The following is a 22476-nucleotide window of genomic DNA, read 5'->3' on the forward strand; positions in this document are numbered from 1 at the left end:
ATACAGCAGCAATGAACTGTAATACATAAAAACTGTAAAATTACTGTAAGATGTATATATATATTAAAAAGTTAAATAATTAGCACAAATTGAGAGAGGGAAAAAAAGAAGTATGGTAATATTCATGGGTTCAAATGTCCATTCAGAAATTTGATAGCAGAAGGGAAGAAGCTGTTCATGAATTGCTGAGAGTGTGTCGTCAGGCTCCTGTAGAGGGCATGTCCAGGATGATGGAGGTCCTAAAGGATGGATGCCGCCTTTTTCAGGCATTGCTCCTTGAAGATGTCCTGAATGTTGGGGAGGCTAGTGCCCATGATGCCCTGCCTGTGTTTATAACTTTCTGCAGCTTAAATTGATCCCGTTTAGTGGAACTCCCTTACCAGACAGTGATGCAGCCAGTTAGAATGCTCTCCACAATACATCTGTAGAAATTTGCAAGGATCTGGTGACATTCGAAATCTCCTCAAACTCCGATTGAAATATGGCTGCTATCATGCCCTCTTTTTGAAATGCTGGACTCAGGACAGATCCTCAGCGATGCTGACACAGAGCCAGGAACTTGAAATTGCTACCCCTCTTTCTCTGTCTGTAAGGAGTCTGTACATTCTTCCCGTGACCGCATTGGTTTTCTTCAGATGCTTCAGTTTCCTCCCACATTCCAGATGACGTACGGGTTACAGTTAGTAAGTTGTGGTCATGCTACGTTGACGGCAGATGCATGGCGATATTTGAGGGCTGCCCTCCCCTGGTACATCCTTTGGCCGTTGACACAAACAATACATTTCACTCTATGTTTCGATGTACACGTGATAAGTAAAGTTAATCTTCAACCTTTATCACGCCTTATAGTTTGCCCCTTCTTTAAGACATTTTGGAAAGCAACAAAGTAGGATTTTGTCAAAAAAGACGATACCAGCTGCAATCTGACTAAACAACATGGATCCCTCAGAGGAGGGCACTCTTGCCTACATTTTCTACACATTCCCATCCTACATGTTACGGATGTCACTTCAAACCCTGAGAGACAATGGAAGACAAAGCAGAATAATGAGAGCAGGGTACCGGAATATAATTAATACAGTTAATGGTGTTTTCAACTATCTTCTAAGTTTGTTCTAACCCTGTTTTAGAAGTACAATTTCAAGGGACATTTCATTGTAGGCAGAAAGGAAAAGCTGATGGATTACTCATCTGATTCAAAATGAGGTCACTGCAGTGGCAAGGAATGATATTGGCCCAGAAACTCAAGATATGAGTGGAGAGAAGAAATAATAAGGATAAGAAGCCAGTTTTGAACAGTAGGACACATTATGAAGAAATAGTGAGAGTTTGTTAAAATATAATGGTACTTCAATAATTATGGGTAACTTTGATCATCAAGTCATCTCGAACAATCAAATTGGCAAGGATAGACAAGTTCATAGAATATATCTTAAAAGTAAAATGTTGCATGATCAATCAAGGTACGAGCTATTTTAGATCTGGTAGTGATTCCCAAGGCAGGATGAATGAATAATTCATAGTAAGGCATACTTTAGGAATGAATTATTGTAGCAAGACAGATCTTCATATTAAGTAAAAGGGTAAGAAACTCGAGTCTGCAATGATTGTCCAGAATGAAAAGGCATCAGAGGGTAAGGGGAGAGGATGGGAATATTTTATTGAGGTGGATGATCCGCCATGATTTCACTGAACTGGCTGCAGGATCAAAGGCTAAATGGTCTATTCTTGCTCCTATTTTGCAATGCTTCTCTTTCCCAAAATCGAAATAAAGACAATTGCAAACGTACAAAGAACCTTAGTTGATCAGAAATATTGAGGCTCTGGTCAAAAAAGGAGGAAGCTTAAGTTGGGTTTAGGAGGTTAGGGCAAGAGTGAATCCCTTGTGACTATAAAATGATTAAGAATACTATTAAGAAGGAAGTCAGGAGGTTAAAGAGAGGCTATGAGAGAGATCTGTTAGTAAGGTTATGGGAAATCCTGATAGGTTCTATAGCTATGTAATAATTAAAGTGTGGCCAGGGAGAGAGTAGGTCCCATTAGAGATCAGCAGGGCTGCCTGCCTGTGTCTTGAGCTGCAAAAGATAGGTGAGGTTTTTAACAAATATTTCTCCTTGGTGCTTGCTGATGAGAAAACTGTAGTTGCTCAAGATGTAAGGAAAACAGGTGGAAATGTTTTGGACTACATTCATATTACCAGAGATGAGATACTTTCTTTATATTACTTTTAATTTAGAGATACAGCACTGTTAGGGGGTCTTCTGCCCAATGAGCCCACGTCACCCAAAAACACCAATGTGACCACTTAACCTATTAACCTGTACGACTTTAGAAAATGGGAGGAAACCGGAAAGCGCGGAGGAAACCCACACAGTCATGGGCAGAATGTACAAACTCCTTGCAGTCAGCAGCGGGCATTGAACCTGGGTCACTGGCACTGTAATAGCTAAACACTATGTTATTTGTAGCCTTACAGCACATTAAGGTGTGTAAATCCCCAGGGCCTGAACCTGTGCACCCTTAGACTTTGTGGGAGGCAAATAAAGCATTTGCAGAGATATTTGATTCACAGTTAGGTACTGGTGAGGTTCCCAAAAACCAGAAGATGGCTAATGCTTTTCCATTCTTCAAGGAAGCTAGTAGGACAAGTCAGGGAATTACAGGTCAGTCAGCTTGACATCAGTAGTGGGGACATTACTGGAGGGGATTCTGAGGAACAGGTTCTACCAGTATTTGGACAGACTCTGATTAGGGAGAGTCAACGTGGCTTTGTGTGTAGGATGTCATGCTGAAGAATTTTTTGAACAGATAAGCGAAGAAGACCGATATGGGGAGAGTAGTAGATGTTGTCTATTTGGACTTTAGCAAGGCCTTCAACAAGGGCTGCATGGTTGGCTAGTATGTAAGGTGATGTCCCTTGGAATCCAGGGAGAGCTAGTTAAGTAGATTCAAAGTTGGCTCAGAGATAGAAAGTAGAGGGTAGTGGTTGAAGGTGAGCAGTAGTGTGCCACAGGGGTTGGTGTTGGGGCTCTTGTTATTCATTATTTATTTAAATTATTTGGATCCAAATGCACAAGGCTTGATCGGTAAGTTTGTGGATGACATAAAATTAGGAGGCATTGTAGGTTATGAAGAAGGTTATTGTAAATTACAAGGGGATCTTGATGAGTTAAGGGAAGTGGGCAGAGGAGTGGCAGATTTCAATACAAATAAATATGAGTGATGCATTTTAGAAAGGCAAACCAGTGTAGAATTCATTAATGTGGAACATAGAATTCTGAAAGCTAGGTACTAGGGGGTATAACGGAACAGAGGGGTGTCGCAGTACAAGTGCATAGTTTGTTGAAAACAGCATCACAGGTAGACAGGGTGGTGAGAGAGGTGTTTAATTTTCTGACCTCCACCAGTCAGGGCACTGAGTATGCATGTCACAATTGTATAATATCAACGAGGTCGCACTAGGGGTACCGTGTACAGTTTGGGTCACGCTGTTACGGGAAAGATGTGGTTAAACTGGTGAGAGTGTGAGAGCAAATTTCTGAGGATGCTTCCTGAAATAGAGGGCATGAGTTATAGGACGAGGGTGGCAATGCTAGGTTATCATTCCTTAGAGCGTAGGAGAATGAGGAATGACCATACAGAAATGTTTAGGATATGAGAGGCATAAATAAGGTGGAAGGTAATGGTCTTTTCTCAGAGTAGGGGAGTCCAAAACTATGGGGCATATATTTAGGTAGAGGAGGAAAAGAATTGAAAAGGACCTGAAGGGTAACTTTATCATCTCGGGGTGGTGAGCATATGAAATGAGCAGGCAGATGAAGTAGTTGAAGCAAGTACAAAGTCACCATTTAAGAAGCACTTGGACAGGTAAATGAAGGAGTCAGAATTAGAGGGATATGGGCCCAAAGCAGGAAATTGGGGCTAACTGAGTGGGTACCATTGTTGGTATAGACTAATTTCGCCAAAAGACTGTATGTGCTGTATTTCTCTATCACTCTATAAAACTTACATAACCCTATGGGGGTTAGAATGTTCTCTGCGTGACAAAGTTCCTGCAAACCTCAGTTTTAGCTGCCTGCCCCCTAATCTTGTAACCATGTCACTATGTTCAGGTGGATATGTCTCAATATCCACCCTGTTATGCACCTTAGTATCCTATATGTTTCAATAAGATCACCCCTCATTCTTCTAAACCACAAGGAATATAGAACTAATTTATTTAGCTGCTCATAATAGAACAACTCCATCATCCTTGGAATTAGCCTATTAAATGTCTTTTGGACTTCCTCCGAGACTGATAAATCCTTTATCAAGTAAGGGGAGGGGATCAAAACTGTGCACAATATTCCAGGTGTGGCTTCACCAACACCTTTACAATTGTTATAATACTTCTCTATTTCCAAATCCTCCTTGCAATAAAGGACGACAATTGCCTTCCTATCTGTTTGCCACACCTATCTGCTAAGCTTTTGTGATTCATGCACAAGAACATCTAGATCCCTCTGTAATTTGCTCTCTTTTTCCATTTAAATAGGTCTGGCTTTAGTCCTCTCTTTCTACTGTGCATAACATTACACTTTCCCACATTAAACTTATTCGCCCTTCACTCAATTTCAGTGAAGAGCCCAGCAACTCTCCTGCATGCTCTCCCACCTTTTTCCATGTTGTTAACTAATCTGAATATTTTACACTTCCCCACCCCCTGCAAGTCAATAAAACAACATCTGGGATCTTAAGTGGATTTACAATGGAGGCAGTGTAGGCTTGGTTCACTGGGTTGATTGTGGGGTGGAGGTTGGTGTATGACAAAAAGTTAAGCAGGTGGTTTCAAAGAATGAGAGGTGATCTCTCGAACCATGAGATCCTGAGGGGCTTGACAGGGCGGATATCGAGAGCAAGTTTATCCACTGGGGGAGGGGGAATTCTACACTCGGTGTAAATTAAGAAAGAGATGCCAACATTTCAGCTGGATATGAGGAGGAATTTCTTTCTTCCGAGCATTGAATTTTTGGAATTCTCTGTCTCAGAGAGCTCACTGAATATATTCAAGGCAGATCCAATCACAATCTACAGATGCTGGAAATCCAAGCAACACACAGAGAATGCTGGAGGAACTCAGCAAGCCAGACAGAGATTGTCAGACATTTAAAGCGCAAGGGAGCCAAGGGGCATGGAGAGAGAGCAGGAAAATGGTGTTGGGGCCAAGGATGGATCAGGCAAGATCTTATCTTGTGGGACTAGGTGAGAGTAAGCGTTCAGCGCGGACCAGAAGGGCCGAGATGGCCTGTTTCCATGCTGTAATTGTTATATGGTTATTGAATGGTGGAACAGGCTTGGGTTGCTGATTACACTCCTGTCTCCTTTGTTTTTGAAAATATTTTAATATTAGCAAGCTGAAATCCATCCAAATTAATGAATTTTTTATTGCACAAAGGTTGTAAGGGATATGGGACAAAGGCAAGTACATAAAGTCACAAATGAGTCATAATGTGTTATTGAATTTAATTGATCTCCTGAGAAATCCCCTTTAAATCTTTTCCCTCTCTCTTGAACATGCCGTTTACCTTTCGACTCTCTTACTCTGGGGAAAAATACTGTGACTATCTACCCTCCTATAGTTTTATAATCCTCCATAAGGTCACCCCTCAAGTCTCCTGCTCTCCAGAGAAGACCTAGACCATTCAGTCTCTTGTAACTCAGGCCCTCATTCCTGTGAATCTTTTCTGCATTCTCTCTAGCTTAACGACATTCTTTCTATAGCATGGTGATCAGAACCGCACCCAATATTCCAACTGTGACCTAACCAATGACTTGTACAGCTGTAACATGACATCACAATTCCATGTCTTGGCCGACGAAGGCCAGCATGCCAAGCACTTTTTTTACTACCCTGTCAACTTGTATCGCCACTTTTACAAAACTGTGAAGGGTGCCCCAAACTCTTGCCATCCAGTAACACTTCCCAGTGCCCTGCTTTTCACTGGATAAGTTCTGGCCTAGTTTGTCTTACCAGAGTACATCGCTGTGCATTTGTCTGACTTAAATTCCATCAGCTATTCCCTCGACCACTTTCCCAGATGATCCAGATTTTTCTGTAAACTTAGACAGCCTGTCCTACCAACCCATTATAACCACTAATTTTGGTGTCATCTGCAAATCTAGTAAGCTTGCCACCAACATTCTCATCTGAATCATTAATGTACATGATAATATGTAGGTGGCCCCACTAGAGAATAGGCTGGCTACTCTTGACCTCCTGTTGGGAAGTCAGGCTGGGGTAAGGAGTTGATGCATCTTTGGAAGAGGACTTTGAGATCAGTACCATAATTGTATTTGTTTTGAGATAATTATCGGAAATAGTAGGAGTGGTCCAACAAGTTATGGTCCTAAATTGGAGAAAGGTTAATTTTGATGGTATTAGACAGGAAATTCCAGCATTTGATTGAGAGACGCTTTTAGCAGGATAAGGGACATCTGACGAATGGGAGCCTATTGAAAGTGAGATGGGAAGCTTTCAGGGCCAGCAAGTTCCTGTTAGAGCAAAAGGCCAGTCTGACACTGTAGGGAAAACCAGGTTCACAAGGACTGTTGAGGCTCTGGAAAAAAAAGAAGCATGTCACATCTAGGCAGCTGGGATTACACAAGTCCCTTGAGGAGCGTAAGGGACGTGGGATTATGAAAGAAATTAGGAAGGCAAAAATGGTGCAATAACCTTAATTAGTCTCTGCCTTTTCCAATGCAAATAAATTTGAAGCTGAAAAAGGTGGAAAACCTGGGGCTTGACCGGGTATGTATATCCTCGGGCGATATGTGATGGAAGCAAAGAGGTTACTTGCTTCCAATTTAGTCGCCTAGTCAGGCCACAGGAATCAGTCACCTCTTTTTATGTGAGGTTTATCGGATGAGGTACCAGAAGACTGGAGAATAGCTAATGTGTCTGCACAAGAAGGGCTGCAATGATTAATCAGGGAATTACAGGCTGTGGAGTTTACATCAACGGTTGGAAAGTTACTGGAAGGGATGCTGAGGGATGGAATTTATTTGCATTTGAAAAGGCAGAGACTAATTAAGGTTATTCAACATGGTTTAGTTTGTGGGAAGTCACGTCTTACAAATTTGATGGTTTTTGAGGAAGTACTTGAGGATCATCGAGGGCAAGGAGGTAGATGTTATCTACATAGACTTCGACAAGATTCTGCAGTGGTAGGTTGGTCCAAATATTTAGAATACATTGGATCTAGGATGGTGTAGCAAATTCAGTACAAAATTTGTTGGCTGTAGGAGACAGAGGGCGGTTGTTATAATTGGAAGTCTGCGTCCAGTGGTGTGCCACAGGGCACAGTGCTGGGTTCTTCATTCTTCTCTTTAGTAGGGCCATCTACATATTGTTTCAGAAAACTTCCCTGGATAATCTTAGCAAATTATACCCACCTGTTCCCATAGTTCTACAGCAGTCCCAGTCAATATTGGCGAAGTTAAACTCCCTTCTGTTGGAACCCTATTATTCCTTTGCCTATCTGCGATTTCCCTACTTCTTTCTCCTTTTATTCCTGCTGACTGTTGGGGAATTTACAGAATAATCCCATCAATGTAATCTTCCCTCTTTATTTGACTGTCATTCTGACTCAGTCGATATCTCACTACTGTCTGGGCTGGGCTGTAATGTTATCTTTGAGATAAGACTGACTCTACCTTTTGTACAATTGTCTGTCAGCGAGACACACGGAATTGACGGGTAAAACAGATTGCCAACTCTGCTCTCCACCCACTCTTACAGAAATTTCAGTCACTATTTAATACTTTCTCATTAAGCTCACTTCAGTTTGTAACTTGCACACGTTCTCAAGTTATCCCTGAGAAAGAAAGATTGCTTCTTTACATCAACATATACCACACCCCAGTGCATCCTAAAATGCATCATTTCAACCTACGATCTTCGGACTCGGCGCTGAGAACTCTGCCCATTGAATGACATGTTCTGTGACAATATAGTTAGTTTGACTTTTGTCTGTCCCAATGAGGGAATCATTACGCAGTTGTATCTCCCCTTCAAAGTATGACCATAGGAAACAAGAAGTGTCGAGTTCCCACTAGGGTTCAACTTTCCAGTTTCGGCACACATAACAGGGCATCCGCAGTTCAATGCTCTCCTAAACAGTGAATGAAATTAGTAGTCTCTAGATCCCTTATCTCTTTATCAGAACCTCATTCTGAAGCATATGAATGCCCACCCAGTGAAGATTCAAAGGATTCAAAGTACGTTTATTATCAAAGTATGCATTTGTCTTCCCCCCAGAAGGCCACACAACAAGAAAAGCCATGGAGTCCTTTCAAAAAAGAACATCATCCAACCCCGCCCAAATGCAAAAAAAACCAAATTGCACAAGCGGCAACAAAAAAAGAGCGAGCGAGAAACACAAAATAAAAATCGAAAGACTCCAGGCATATTCAGTTCAACTCAGTGTTCGTTATCTACAGACCACCCAGATTCAAAATCGCCCAAAATAGCAATGAAAAAGGGGTAACCAGAAACCAGAAACACATCATAACGTGAACTACAGGGTCCATTTCACGAGCCATGTTGATTAATCCTCAACACCATCCTCCAACAGCATTAAGGGAAAGAGCAATCGTTTGAACGCAGGGACCTTCCTCCGGGAGCTGCGAGTGAGAGGGAGAGAGAGACCATTACGTGCCAACACATTCTTACAGCAGCACCAAGCGAGAGGCTAGTAGACAGCACTGAAAACTTGCTCACCCTTCCATACTCGCCTCAATGATTTCAATCTTCCTCAGCGCTTTAATCGGTGAGGTCGGTAAGAAATGGAGTCGATCATGGGCCCACGCCCCAACTCTTGGCTTCTTGGCCTTGAGGCCGCACGCTCCACTTGAAGCCTCTCAGAAACAGCAAAGTGCCAGATCACTTAATCAGCCCAATAACACACTGCAGAATTGTAGGTCACAGGCTCCAACAGTAGCAGAACCACATTTGAAAGAAAAAGATGACATAAAAGTAGTAGTTTCGTGAACCTTAATCACATTGGTCATTGGAGCCATCTTCTTCCAATTTCGATTGAAGCTGATAAACTCGGTTTCACATATACTGCGGCACATATCCAGGCACCTGATAGCAATGCCAACATCTGTCTACTTGCTCAGTCATACAGCTCCCGTTACTGCTTTGCCCTGTTTTCATGGACAACGAAGGGTGACGTATGCCCCTGCAAATGGGCATAAAAGGTAACACCAGCATAAGTAGAGAATTGCTATGTAAACTCCAATGAAACAACAGAACCCAATGTGATAACTGGATTTGAAGTGAAGATCATTGACAAGTTATCCACACAGGAAGTTAGAAGACTGCTTTATACAGTGAGTTGTTTCAATTTGTTAAGCGTGATCTGAATCATTGTGAACAGACTGCATTTCAAAAGAAACGGAGTACATACCGGAGAAGAAAGTATTGCTGAAGTCTGGGCAAGGAGGCTTACGCGCTGCTAATTGGAAACTTCTTTCTCAGACCCAGCACAGGCATAGAGATCAAACGATCTCCTGTGTTGAACTGAAGCCAAAATTTCATCACAAATGCGAAAGGCAGGCTTTCCCATGAAATAATAATATTGTTAACAGTGCCGGACAGTGAGTCACACAAGACCTCAGCTAATATTCTGGGTTAAAGCTTTTGCTTTCAAGACGTTCTTTTCAGTTCCGGTCATACGCTGAGTACATACAAGTGAATACAGAGAACCTGGATACAATTGGAAGGCAGAGCTAAAGAAATTTGTTTATGGGGGGTGCTGACAAGACCCATGTTTATTACCCAACACGGACTGCATTGGAAAGATGATGGTGAATCGCATTTTTGACTGGTCAAGTCTTTGCGCTGAAGGTGCTGTTATACCAAAAGTTCTAGTGGTTTGACTTGCTGCTGCTGAAATAGTTCAGTCACAATAGTGTGTAAGAGAAGCTTGCAGCTGATAATGCCCCTCAGTATTAAGTTCAAGCTTACTGGCGTTCAACTCTATACATTTATACCACCAAACAAAATAATGCTCCTCCGGACCAAGGTGCACAACACAGCACATATACAAACTCACAGCACGTGAAGTAATATTACCACAAATAAATTAACAAATACTAAAATATATTCCAGAAGATGACATTTTCCAAAAGGTGCATTTACAACACAAGTTTAAAAAGTAAACTGTACAGCACTACTGGCTTCTGAAGTGGTGAGACCTGGGTATTGCCCGGGAGTTCGGTGGTCTCGTGGCCTGGGGGAAGAAGCTGTTTCTCATCCTGACAGTCCTTGTCTTAATGCTACTGTACCTCTTACCCGATAGTAGGAGGTCAAAGAGATTGTGGGTCGGATGGGAGGGAACCTTGACAGTACAAGGAATTCTGCGTACTTGTATTTATTTTACTTATTACATCCAAGGGAGTAAAAATATTTATATTGCATCTCCGTCGCAATGTACAAGCGATAAGGTAGGGAAATGTGGGAGGATATTGCCCAGACACTAATCTTGTATACATAATTGTTTTGTATGCATGTATGTACAGTCAGATACACAATCGGATCAATGTACAGTCAGATATGCAATCAGATCAATATGTATCGATCAACCTGATGGCCTAGTGAAAGAAGCTGTCCCAGAGCCTGTCCTGGCCTTAATGCTGCAGTACCGTTTGCCAGATTGTAGCAGCTGAAACAGTTTGTGGCTGGGGTGGCTGGAGTCCCTGATGATCTTCCAGGCCCTTTTTATTGACCTGCTGCTGTGAATGTTCTGAATAGAGGGAAGTTCACATCTACAGATACACTGGGCTGTCCACACCACTCTCTGCAGTGCCCTGCGGTTGAGGGAAGTACAGTTCCCATATCAGGCGGTGACACGGCCAGCTAAGATGCTGTCAATCGTGCCCCTGTAGAAAAGTCCTGAGGATCTGGGGACTCATGCTGAACTTCTTCAGCCATCTAAGGTGAAAGAGGCACACCTGATAAGTATCTCTGATGGGTAGAAGAGAGACTTTGATGATACTCTTGGCAGTCCTCAAAATCCTTTCCAGTCAGATGTCTTGCAGTTCCTGCACCAGGTGGTGATGCAGCTGGTCAGGGCACTGTCAGTGGTGCTCCTGTAAAAATGGGGTGGGGTTACCTCGCTTGCTTCAATCTGCTCAGGAATTGGAGACACAACTTGCTTTCTTGGCCTAAGGCATATATGTCAAACTCAAGGCCCGTGGGCCAAATCCGGCCCGCGGTGGAATTATCTTTGGCCCGCGAGATAATATCTAATTACTATTAAAGCTGGCCCCAGTAATCGAAGCGCCTATGGCATATGATATGGCTAATGCTGAGTTTATTCAGGTACCAGGTTTTCAGGGTTTTTAGTGTTTATTCGGCAGTCTTCTTCATAAGAAACGGAATTTGTAAAGTGAAACATTTTGTAGTTATAGCAGAGACTGAGACACATGAGAGCAGGCTGAAAAAACGGAGGCAACGAAAGCTGCGTTCGCACGCGTCCGACTGATCCGGCCCGCATGAAGCTGCATTTTGCTCAATCCGGCCCGTGACCTAAAATGAGTTTGACACCCCTGGCCTGAGGGGTGGCATTGAGCTACCAGGTGAGATAGTCTGTTATGTGCACTCCCAGAAAAATGATGGAGGGAGGCTCCAATATTTGAGTACCAAGAGCACTTTAAGATTCAACAGGATTTCACCACCAAACGTTTCACCACCCACCAACTCTCTGCTTTCCACAGGGCTCACTCTCTCCACAATTCCTCTGTCCATTCATCCCTCCCCACTAATCTCCCACCTAGCACAAGCGGAAGAAGTGCTACACCTGCCTATTCAGCTCCTCCCTCATCACCATTCCTTCCAGGTGAGGCAACATTTCACCTGCAGGTCTGTCAGGGGGTCATCTACTGTGTCAGTTGCTCCCGATGCCACCTCCTCTACATTGGTGAGACCGAATGTAGATCGGGCACTTTTGTTCCATCTGCAAAAAGCAGGGTTTTCCAGTGGCCAACCATTTAATCCTATCCCCATTCCCTTTCCAACAATCAGTCCATGGTCTCCCCTCCCACCACAATGAAGACAGTCTCAAGATGGAGAAGCAACACCTCATGTTCTGTCTGGGTAGCCTCCAATGTGAAAGCACGAACATCGATTTCTGGAACTTCCAGTAATTATCCCCCTCCTCCCCATTCTCTCTTCTTCCATTCCCCAATCTGGCTCTCCTCTCATCCCTTCTCTTCTCCTCACCTGCCTAGCACTTTCCTCTGGTGCCCCTCCTCCTTCCATGATCACCTCTCCTCTCCTATTAGATGCTTTCTTCAGCCCTTTACCTTTTCCACTTATCACCTCCCAGCTTTTCACTTCAATCCCCTCCCCCTCGCTCGGCTTCACCTATCACCCACAAGAGAAAATCTGCAGATGCTGGAAATCCAAGCAACACACACAAAATACTGAAGGAACTCAGCAGGCCAGGCAGCATCTATGGAACACAGTACAGTCGCTGTTTTGGGCAGAGACCCTTCAGCAGGATCGGCCCAAAACGTCGACTGTATCGTCCATAGGTGCTGCCGGGTCTGCTGAGTTCCTCCAGCATTTTGTGTGTGTTACTAAAGCATTTTCAACTGTGTCCAACGAGAATTGCTGAGCAAGTCACACATTTCAGCTCCCTCCTGGGATCCCTGTCAAACAGAAAGAACTTTTCAACCACTGGGACTCTTTCCACTGGATATCAAGAAACGATTGACAGCTGTAAGCACAGCAGAAGTTATCGTACTGTGCTGTGATACTTAAGAACTATTTGTGCTTCTAGCTGAGCTGTGCTAGTTCAGTTACAACACCATCATGCCAAAAAGAGTTTACATATAGTCTGCTGACAAAAGACAGGTCCAAGTGAATCTGGCTAATCACCACCTAGTCAGTCTGCCCTCAACCATCTGTAACATCAGTAGTCAACAAAGCGTATTTAGTGCTTAACCAGGTTCACTGAGGCTTAGCACAGCTTTGGTTCAACTATGGACAGAGATCTGATTTGTAGAGATGAGATGGTGTCTGTCCATTTTACCAATGGAGCATTTGATCAAGTGTGATGTGGTCCCCACACCACCTGGCTCAGGAACAGTTCTTACCCTACAACCATCATGCTCTTGAACCAGCGTGGATAACTTCACTCACTGCAACTGATTCCACAACCTACAGATTATTATTCAAGGATGTTACAACTTGTGTCCTCAATGTTATTTATTTTTATTTGCACAACTTGTGTTCTTTTGCACATTGTTTATCAGTCTTTGTTTATGTATAACTTTTCATTTACTCTGCTTAACTTTTAAAATTTTCCTGTAAATACTTGCAAGAAAATGAGTCTCATGGTAATGTATGGTAACATATACGTAATTTGATAATAAATTTTACTTTGACTTTGATCACCAATGAAACAAGTTAATGGGAATTAAGGGGAACATTTCAATAGCTGGAGTCTATTGCTCAAAGGAAGATAGTCCATCAGCCCGGCTCCAGAACGTAACTGCAGAAGTTCTACACCACATCACCAATCTATATCTACGAGCAACAAGACATGAGATGATGTTCATGTATCACACAAAACACTGGAGGAGCTCAGTAGATCAGGTAGCAATTTGAAGCGAAGTAGACAATCAAAGCTTCTCACCGAGACCCTTTATCTGGACCCAAAATGTCTACTGTCCACTTCTGTTCACAGATGCTGCCTGACTCACTGAGTTTTTCCAATATTTTATATGATCATCTGGGTTCGAACACCTGCAGTCTCTTGTGTCTCTTGAGTTCTTACACGCATTCATAAGGGCAAGGAACATGCTATATGCTACAAACATGCCAATGTCTGTATCCAAAAGAGAAAACCTGACCATCTGCCCATGACATTGCATGGTATTGCCAATGCCGAACCTGCCCATGTCAACATCCTGGTGTCCACCTTTGACCTGAAACTCAACAGGTCCTGCGACACAAATGCTGTCAGTGTGGGAGCAGGTCAGTGGTTGGGTATCCCATACCATTCCAGTGTCTAAACGGGAGATCTCTCATTTTGCATGGATTAATGCAGTTCAATGGTAGGGGTATTGAGGGCTGTGGTCCCAGTGCAGGTCGATGGGAATAGGCAGTTTTAAAAAGTTCACCACAGACTAGATAGCCAGAAGAGCCTGTTTCTTGCTGTACTTTTCTATGACTCTATGATTAACTGAATGATTCAATTCTTATGTTACAGAGCAGTACACTGTATGTGGCTTGATTGAAGCTACACAGATGGGTGTGGACATAGATGGAGATGTTTTACTGTTCTTGGAAATTGCTCAGGTAAAAACTGTTTGTGATCTACATTAAGTGAGAACGTAAAGATATTTCTGTGACTTAAAACATGTCTAAATGTTCCTCATTTAGGTAAGGCAAATTGGCCATTGTTTGCCCAGTTACAGTTCTTCAAAGGTAGAAGCAGGGTCCTTTTGGAACAGAGCCATAAAGTGAGACAGTACAGAAACAGTTGTACTTCCTATTAATGCCCAACATCACACACCTATTACACTAATTCCACTTTCTGCCATTAGTCTTCTATGTTTGACAATTGGAATACTTGTTTAGATACTTCTTAACTGTGGGATACCTGCCTCCGCCATGAATTCAGGCACTACATTCCAGATTCCCACTACCCTCTGGGGAGAATATAATCTTCGGTTCCCCTTCAAAGCTCTTACCTCCTTATGCTAAACTAGCATCCTCTGGCTTTAATAACTCTGCCACGGAGAAGTTATGCTCCTAATAATGTTGTATAATTCTATCACGTTCTTCCTCAACTTCCTCTGTTCCAAGGAAAATAAACCCAGCCTATCAGGTCTCTCCTCACAACTGAAGTATTTCATCCCAGGCAACATCCTGGGGAACCTCCTCTGCATTTTGCCCAGTGTAATCACTTCACAAATCTGTGTGGTAAAGGAATTCCCACTCCAAAGGTACAGGCAAATCAAGGTCAGCCATTTGGATTTGTCAAGGTAACATCACACCTGACTAACTTCATTGAACATTTTGAGGAGGTTAGAGGAGTGTTACATCCTTGATGTGATGTTTATGGACCTTAGCAAGGAACTTGATGAAGTCCTTCATAGCAGACCAGTCAGAAATGTAAAATCCCAAGGAAAGTAGTGAGTGGAAACCAAAATTAGCTCAGTGCCACTAAATAAACCATAATGATTGGTGGTACTGATTAAAAAGCTATGAAGATTTGGATTCTTATAAACTCTGTATGAGGTGCATTTCTTTTCCTGATATACAACAGGCTTTATTGTGGGGACCATGCTGAAGAAATTTGCAGGTAATACAAAATTTGGTCGTTTTGGTTAATTATATGGAAGTTCTCAGATGGAGGAAAATGTAAATAGATTGCTTAGGCGGACGGGAAGTAGTGTACAAAATTCATTCCGGAGAAGCTTGAGGTATTTACACTTGGGAAAGGACAGTGAAGGTAAGAGAATGGTTATAGACATGGAAGTGTATGGAACAGGGTCTCCTGAATCATGACCACAGGTTTGTAAAGGTAGGCTGACAAATGTATGAGGTGATTGAGCACACTGGATCCCTGTCTTTATCAGTCAGAGTAGAACATAAGAGTAGGAAGGTGATGCTAGAAATGTATGCATTACTAGTTCAGAAAGGGCTGGTGTACCATGGTGAGTTCTGCTAACCGCCTTATAGAAAGCATGCAATAATCCAGGAAAGTACGCAGAGATTTATGAGCATGTTAACGGGACAACTACATTTTAATCAAGAAAAGAGTTTGACTAGGCTGGGGTTGTTAAATTTAAAACAAAGGGGAAGAATGGTAGATCCAATGAAGGTGTGTAAAATTATGAGAGGCTTGGGTACAGTTGACAGGAAGGATGTATTTCCCTTTGCAAGGAGTTTATTAAAAACAAGGGGCATTGATTTGGAAGAGTCAGGAAATTGATCCAAGGGGATTAAAGAAAGTACAGTACTGTATATTTTAGAAAATTTAGACTGAGTTTAAAGACAGAATATTTACCATTCATCACAATTCTACAAGTATGTGAAGAGCAAGAGAATAGGACCAATCAAGTGTGACAGTGGAAAAGTGTGAATGGAACTGGAGGAGATAGCAAAGGTACTTAATAAATACTTTGCTTAAGTATTCACTATGGAAAAGGATCTTGGCGATTGTAGGGATGACTTACAGTGGATTGAAAAGCTTGACATTAAGAAAGAGGAGGTGCTGGAGCTTTTGGAAAACATCAAGTTGGAGAAGTCTCCAGGACTGGACGAGATGTACCCCGAGCTACACTGGGAGGCGAGGGAGGAGATTGCTGAGCCTCTAGCGATTATCTTTGCATCATCAATGGGGTTGGGAGAGGTTCCAGAGGATTAGAGCTTTGCAGATGTTATTCCCTTATTCAAGAAAGAGAGTAGAGATATCCCAGGAAATTATAGACCAGTGAGTCTTACCCTTTGCTGATGGAAGCTGATGGAAAAGATCCTGTGAGGCAGGATTTATGAAAATTTGGAGAGGCATAATATGAATAGGAATAGTCAGCATGGCTTCGTCAAAGGTAGGTCATGCCTTACGAGCCTGATTGAATTTTTTAAGGATGTGACTAAACACATTGATGAAGGTAGACCAGTAGATTTAGTACAGGATATGGATTTCAGTAAGGCATTTGATAAGGCTTATTGAGAAAGTAAGGAGGCATGCGATCCAAGGAGACATTGCTTTGTGGATCCAGAATTGGCTTGCCCACAGAAGGCAAAGAGTAGTTGTAGACGTGTCAAATTCTGCATGGAGGTCAGTGACCAGTGGTGTGTCTCAGGGATCTATTCTGGGACCCCTTCTCTTTGTGGATTTTTATAAATGACTTGGTTGAGGCAGTGTAGGGATGGGTTAGTAAATTTGCTGATGACGCAAAGGTTGGAGGTGTTGTGGATAGTGTGGAGGGCTGTCAGAGGTTACAGCGGGTAATCGATAGGATGCAAAACTGGGCTGAGAAGTGGCAGATGGAGTTCAATGCAGGGAAGTGTGAGCTGGTTCATCTTGGTAGGTCAAATATGATGGTAGAATATAGTATTAATGGTAAGACTCTTGGCAGTGTGGGGGATCAGAGGGATCTTGGGGTCCGAGTCCATAGGACACTCAAAGCTGCTACATAGATTGACTGTGTGGTTAAGAAGACATATGGTGCATTGGCCTTCATCAACCGTGGAATGAGTTTAAGAGCTGAGAGGTAATGTTACAGCTCTATAGGACCCTGGTCAGACCCCACTTGGAGTACTGTGCTCAGTTCTGGTCGCCTCACTACAGGAAGGATGTAGAAACCATAGAAAGGGTGCAGAGGAGATTTACTAGGATGTTGCCTGGATTGGGGAGCATGCCTTATGAGAATAGGTTGAGTGAACTTGGCCTTTCCTCCTTGGAGCGACATAGGGTGAGAGGTGACCTGATAGAGGTATATAAGATGATGAGAGGCATTGATCATATGGATAGTCAGAGGCTTTTTCCCAGGGTTGAAATGGCGAACACAAGAGGGCACAGTTTTAAGGTGCTTGGAGGTAGGTACAGAGGAGACGTCAGGGGTAAGTTTTTTATGCAGAAACTGTGTGCTGGAGTGTGTGGAATGGGCTGCTGGGGATGGTGGTGGAGACAGATACTTTAGGGTCTTTTAAGAGACTCCTGGATAGGTACACGGACCTTAGAAAAATAGAGGGCTATGGGTAACCCCAGGTAATTTCTAAAGTAAGCACAGCATTGTGGGCTGAAGGTCCTGTATTGTGCTGTAGGTTTTCTATGTTTCTAATTACAAATTTCCAGGAGAGTATTTGAAGAACCATAAACCATATAGCTATAAACTAAAATCAAGGAAGTGGGATTATTCAAAATAGCCCTTTCGTTTGGATTGCACAGATGTCATGGACCAAATAATTGTCTCCTTCTGTGCTGTATATTTCTACGATTCTGATGGAGAATGATGGAGAACAGCTTCAAGAACCACAGGATGGAATCAAATGATCCATCAAATGGAATCAACAGCTATGGAAAGGGATAAAATCAGACAAAACGGTAAAGTGCTTAACTGGGGAAGGGCTATCTTTGAAGGGATGAGGCAGGAACTAGCAATAGTAAATTGGAAACAGATGTTCAAAGGGGAAAGCACAGGAGTAATTTGGGAGAAGTTTAGGGACCACTTGAGCTGGGTTCAGGATAGGTTTGTCCCACTGAGGCAAGGTAAAAATGGTAGAAAAAGAGAACCGTGGCTGACGAAACACGTGAGGTAAATCATCAAGAAGAAAATGGAAGCATATGTTAGATATAAGAAGCAGGAAGTAGGAGGGGCTTATGAGAAATATAGGGTAGCCAGGAAGGAGCTAAAGAAAGGACTTACAAGAGCTCGAAGGGGGCATGAGAAGGCCTTGGCATCTAGGATTAAGGAGAACCCCAAGGCGTTCTATGCATATGTGAAGAACAGGAGGATGACGAGAATGAAGGTGGGACCGCTACAGGATAAAGAGGGCAACATGTGCCTGTAGGCGGAGGAGGTTGGGGAAGTCCTAAGTGAATACTTTGCTGCAGTATTCACAAGTGAAAAGGATCTTGATCAGGATGAGATCAAAGTAGAGCGGGCCTGTGTGCTGGACAATGTGGAGGTTAAGGAAGAAGTAGTGCTGGATCTTCTTAAAAATATTAAGATTGATAAATCCCCAGGGCCGGATATGATACACCCCAGGTTGTTGTGGGAATTGAGAGAAGAGATTGCAGGAACATTAGCTATGATCTTTGAATCCTCTTTGGCTGCAGGGGAAGTGCCGGAGGACTGGAGAATGGCAGATGTAGTTCCCTTATTTAAAAAAGGTAATATGGAGAAACCTGGGAACTATAGACCGATGAGCCTTATGTTGGTGGTCTGCAAACTACTGGAAAGGATTCTTAAGGATAGGATCTACGAGCATTTGGAGAAGTGCAGTCTACTCATGGATAGTCAACATGGCTTTGTGAAGGGAAGATCGTGCCTCACGAGCCTGATTGAGTTTTTTGAAGAGATAACAAAAGAAATTGATGAGGGTAGGGCAGTGGATGTGGTCTACATGGACTTTAGCAAGGCATTTGACAAGGTCCCTCACGAGAGACTCATCCAGAAAGTCATGAGGCATGGGATAAGTTTGGATACCTTGGCTGTTTGGATAAAAAAAGTTGGCTTAAAGGAAGAAAGCAGAGGGTAGTTGTGGAAGGGAGATATTCTCCCTGGAGGTCGGTGATTAATGGAGTGCCACAGGGATCTGTCCTGGGACCCCTGCTATTTGTGGTTTTTATAAATGACCTGGATGTAGAGATGGAAGGATGGGTGAGTAAGTTTGCAGAAGGCATGAAGATTGGAAGAGTTGTGGATGGAGCTGCAGGTTGCTGAAGGTTGCAAGAGGATATAGACAGGCTACAGAGTTGGGCATTAAAATGGCAGATGGAGTTCAATCCGGAGAAGTGTGAGGTGATGCATTTTGGAAAGACAAACCAGAAGACTGAGTACAGGATTAATGGTCAGTTGCTTAAGAGTGTGGATGAACAAAGGGACCTTGGGATTCAAATCCATACATCCTTCAAGGTCGCTGCACAGGTTGATACGATAGTTAAGAAGGCCTATGGGATGCTAGGCTTCATTAACAGGGAGATTGAGTTCAAGAGTAGAGAGGTCATGTTGCAACTCTACAAATCTCTGATGAGACCACACTTAGAGTATTGTGTTCAATTCTGGTCACCTCATTATAGGAAGGATGTAGAAGCTATGGAGAGGGTGCAGAGGAGATTTACCAGGATGTTGCCTGGATTGGAGAACAAGTCATATGAAGCAAGGTTAGCAGAGCTGGGACTTTTCTCTTTGGATGTAGAAGAATGAGAGGGGACTTGATAGGGTCTAAGATTATGAGAGGCATAGATAGTGTGGATAGTGAGTACCTGTTTCCCAGGGCACCAATAGCAAACACCAGAGGGCATATGTAGAAAATTAAGGGAGGGAAGTTTAGGGGAGACATCAGGGGTAAGTTTTTTACACAGAGGGTTGTGAGTGCCTGGAATGACTTGCCAGGGGTGGTGGTTAAGGCTAAAACAGTAGTATTTAAGAGCCTCTTAGACAGGCACATGGATGAAAGAAAAATAGAGGGTTATGGGATAGTGTGGGTTTAGTACTTTTTTTTTAAGGATTATATAGGTCGGCACAACATGGAGGGCTGAAGGGCCTGTACTGTGCTGTAGTGTTCTGTGGTTCTACGACTGAAGAGGAAAGTTAATAATGCATATTTAAACCAGTTAAAAATGTGTGCAATATTCTTAAATGTTAATGATGGGGAAGTATTAATGATGAGAGTCATTAGTACCGTTGATATGGTACTTTTAACAATTGGGAAACCCTCACTCCTTCACTATAGCCTTTTTTCTGGCCAGTTAATCTGTCTGATGATACTCTGTGATAGTTTATTCAAATGATGCCTTGTTACTGATAATGTGTTATTGTGCAATAAATTTAATGAATTGACTTGTGTTTATCTTATTTGCAGTTCCACTGTGCCCATCAACTGTCTGAATGGTGCCTGCACCACATCTGTACAAACTACAACAACGTTTGTCGCAAGTTTCCCAGGGAAATGAAGGCAAAGTCTCCCGGTAAGATTCCGATACCTTTCCTCACTCAGTAATGATGCTGTTTGATCTGTTACACTCGAGGGAATTTGAGGCTAGTTTCTGTAACCTGTCACTCAACTCAAACCCTCTAAGCTCTTCATTCACTATGAACATATGAGGACTGTCATTAATAATTTATTTTTAATTGCAGTTAATTATTTAGTTATATCCAACACACAGTTTAAATATTTACTAGCGTCACATTATTTATAACATCAATAAAATACTTTATTCAGAAATGTAACAGTTGTTTTTTTTTGTTGAAAGAGGCTCTTAATATCCTGTTAGAGATGCACATCTTTCTAAGCGGCAGACTGTAATGGAATATTCCCACAAGCAGTCCCTCTCAGCATTCTAAAGAAATTCTTCTCCTTATGACTCTATGGTCAGTCCTCTATCTCCACCAACATCCACTCCTTCTCTCATGGCACTTTCCCATTACAATCACGGGGGTGGGGAGTGCTGCAGCAATTTTTGATATTAACCTATTCCAGTTTGTATCAGGACTGGCCATTTCTAAAGAAAAGTTATCCACTGTTTCTCTCCCTCCACAGGTATTGCGTAAGCCACTGGATATTGCAGGCATTCCATTTTATTTAAAATTTTCAACTGCAGCATCATAATTCCCACCATTCCTGTATTTTTCTCCCTCAACTGTGTTCTCATTCATTGCCTATTTCTACCTCCTCCCATCAGATCAGATGGGATCAAGAAGCCTCCGTCAACCGCTCCCAGCCAGCATCCACCACCACTTGTGTCTTTTAATCTCTCTACCCTATTACAAGCATCCTTTCTTTCCCACCGCTCCTCCTACTTCTCCGCAATTCAAAGTGAGTTTAATTTCACACCTTGAGTAGCACACACAAAATGCTGGAGGAACTCGACAAATCAGGCAGCGTCTTGGGAAATGGATAAACCTTCTTCTTCAGCCCTTTACCTTTTCCAACTGTCACCTCCAAGATTCTCACTTCATCTCTTCTCCCCACCCATGATGCGTTGATGATTTTGGTTTTTTTCTGTTTTTCTTGGATGTCTGCGAAGACTAAGAATGTCAAGTTTGTAGACTGTTTATAGACATTCTCTGTTAGTAAATGGAAGCATTAACCCCCCCCCCCCCCCACCCTCCGCTCGCCTAGTTTCACCTATCACCACCAGTTTGTACTCCTTCCCCACCCCCTACCACCTTTTTCTGGCTTCTTTCCCACTGCCTTTCCAGCCCTGATGAAGTGTCTAGGCCCAAAACTTCAACTGTTAATGCCCAACCACAGACACTGCCTGACCTGCTGAGATCCTCCAGCATTTTGTGTGTGTTACTCTGGATATCCAGCATCTGCAGAATTTCTTGTGTTTGTAATTTTAAACTTTTTCCTGGACCTGATGAAGTCACTAACTTTGTTTCTCTCTCCATGCTGATTGGCTTGCGCAGCATTTACAACGTCTTTTTTTTAGTGAAACTAAGGTCTCTTTTGTTGTACCAAATGGGCGTAAGATATTCCAATGCGCTGCTTGAATAAATAGTTCCTAGTATCCTGCCCAGTATTTATCCCTCAAGAATAATGTTCAAATAAATTATCCAGTTATCACAATGTTACTAAGTGCTATATACAAATTTGTTTCTTAAATTTGAGTACCTTGCAAAAGTATGGCATTGGCTTCAATGTGTGTTGGGTGTCCTTAGATTATAATGTCTGATATATAACTGAAGTTTTATCCTTGTTTTCTTGAGGGTTTGAAATGGAGATCAGCTACACCAGCTGAA

At 42.6% G+C, this 22476-nt stretch overlaps 1 protein-coding gene across 3 annotated transcripts in view; it reads left to right on the forward strand.

Moving 5' to 3' along the window:
• Positions 1-22476, forward strand: part of LOC140734457 (rho-related BTB domain-containing protein 2-like) — a 90209-nt gene that overhangs the window by 57602 nt on the left and 10131 nt on the right. For all 3 annotated transcript variants that reach the window (XM_073058438.1, XM_073058431.1, XM_073058449.1), the window contains 2 exons: positions 14262-14350; positions 20594-20699. In XM_073058438.1, coding sequence (XP_072914539.1) covers positions 14262-14350; positions 20594-20699 — 195 coding nt within the window. The remainder of the gene's footprint in view (positions 1-14261; positions 14351-20593; positions 20700-22476) is intronic.

The sequence above is a fragment of the Hemitrygon akajei genome, chromosome 1 (assembly GCF_048418815.1).
Source record: "Hemitrygon akajei chromosome 1, sHemAka1.3, whole genome shotgun sequence".
Taxonomy (NCBI): Eukaryota; Metazoa; Chordata; class Chondrichthyes; order Myliobatiformes; family Dasyatidae; genus Hemitrygon; species Hemitrygon akajei.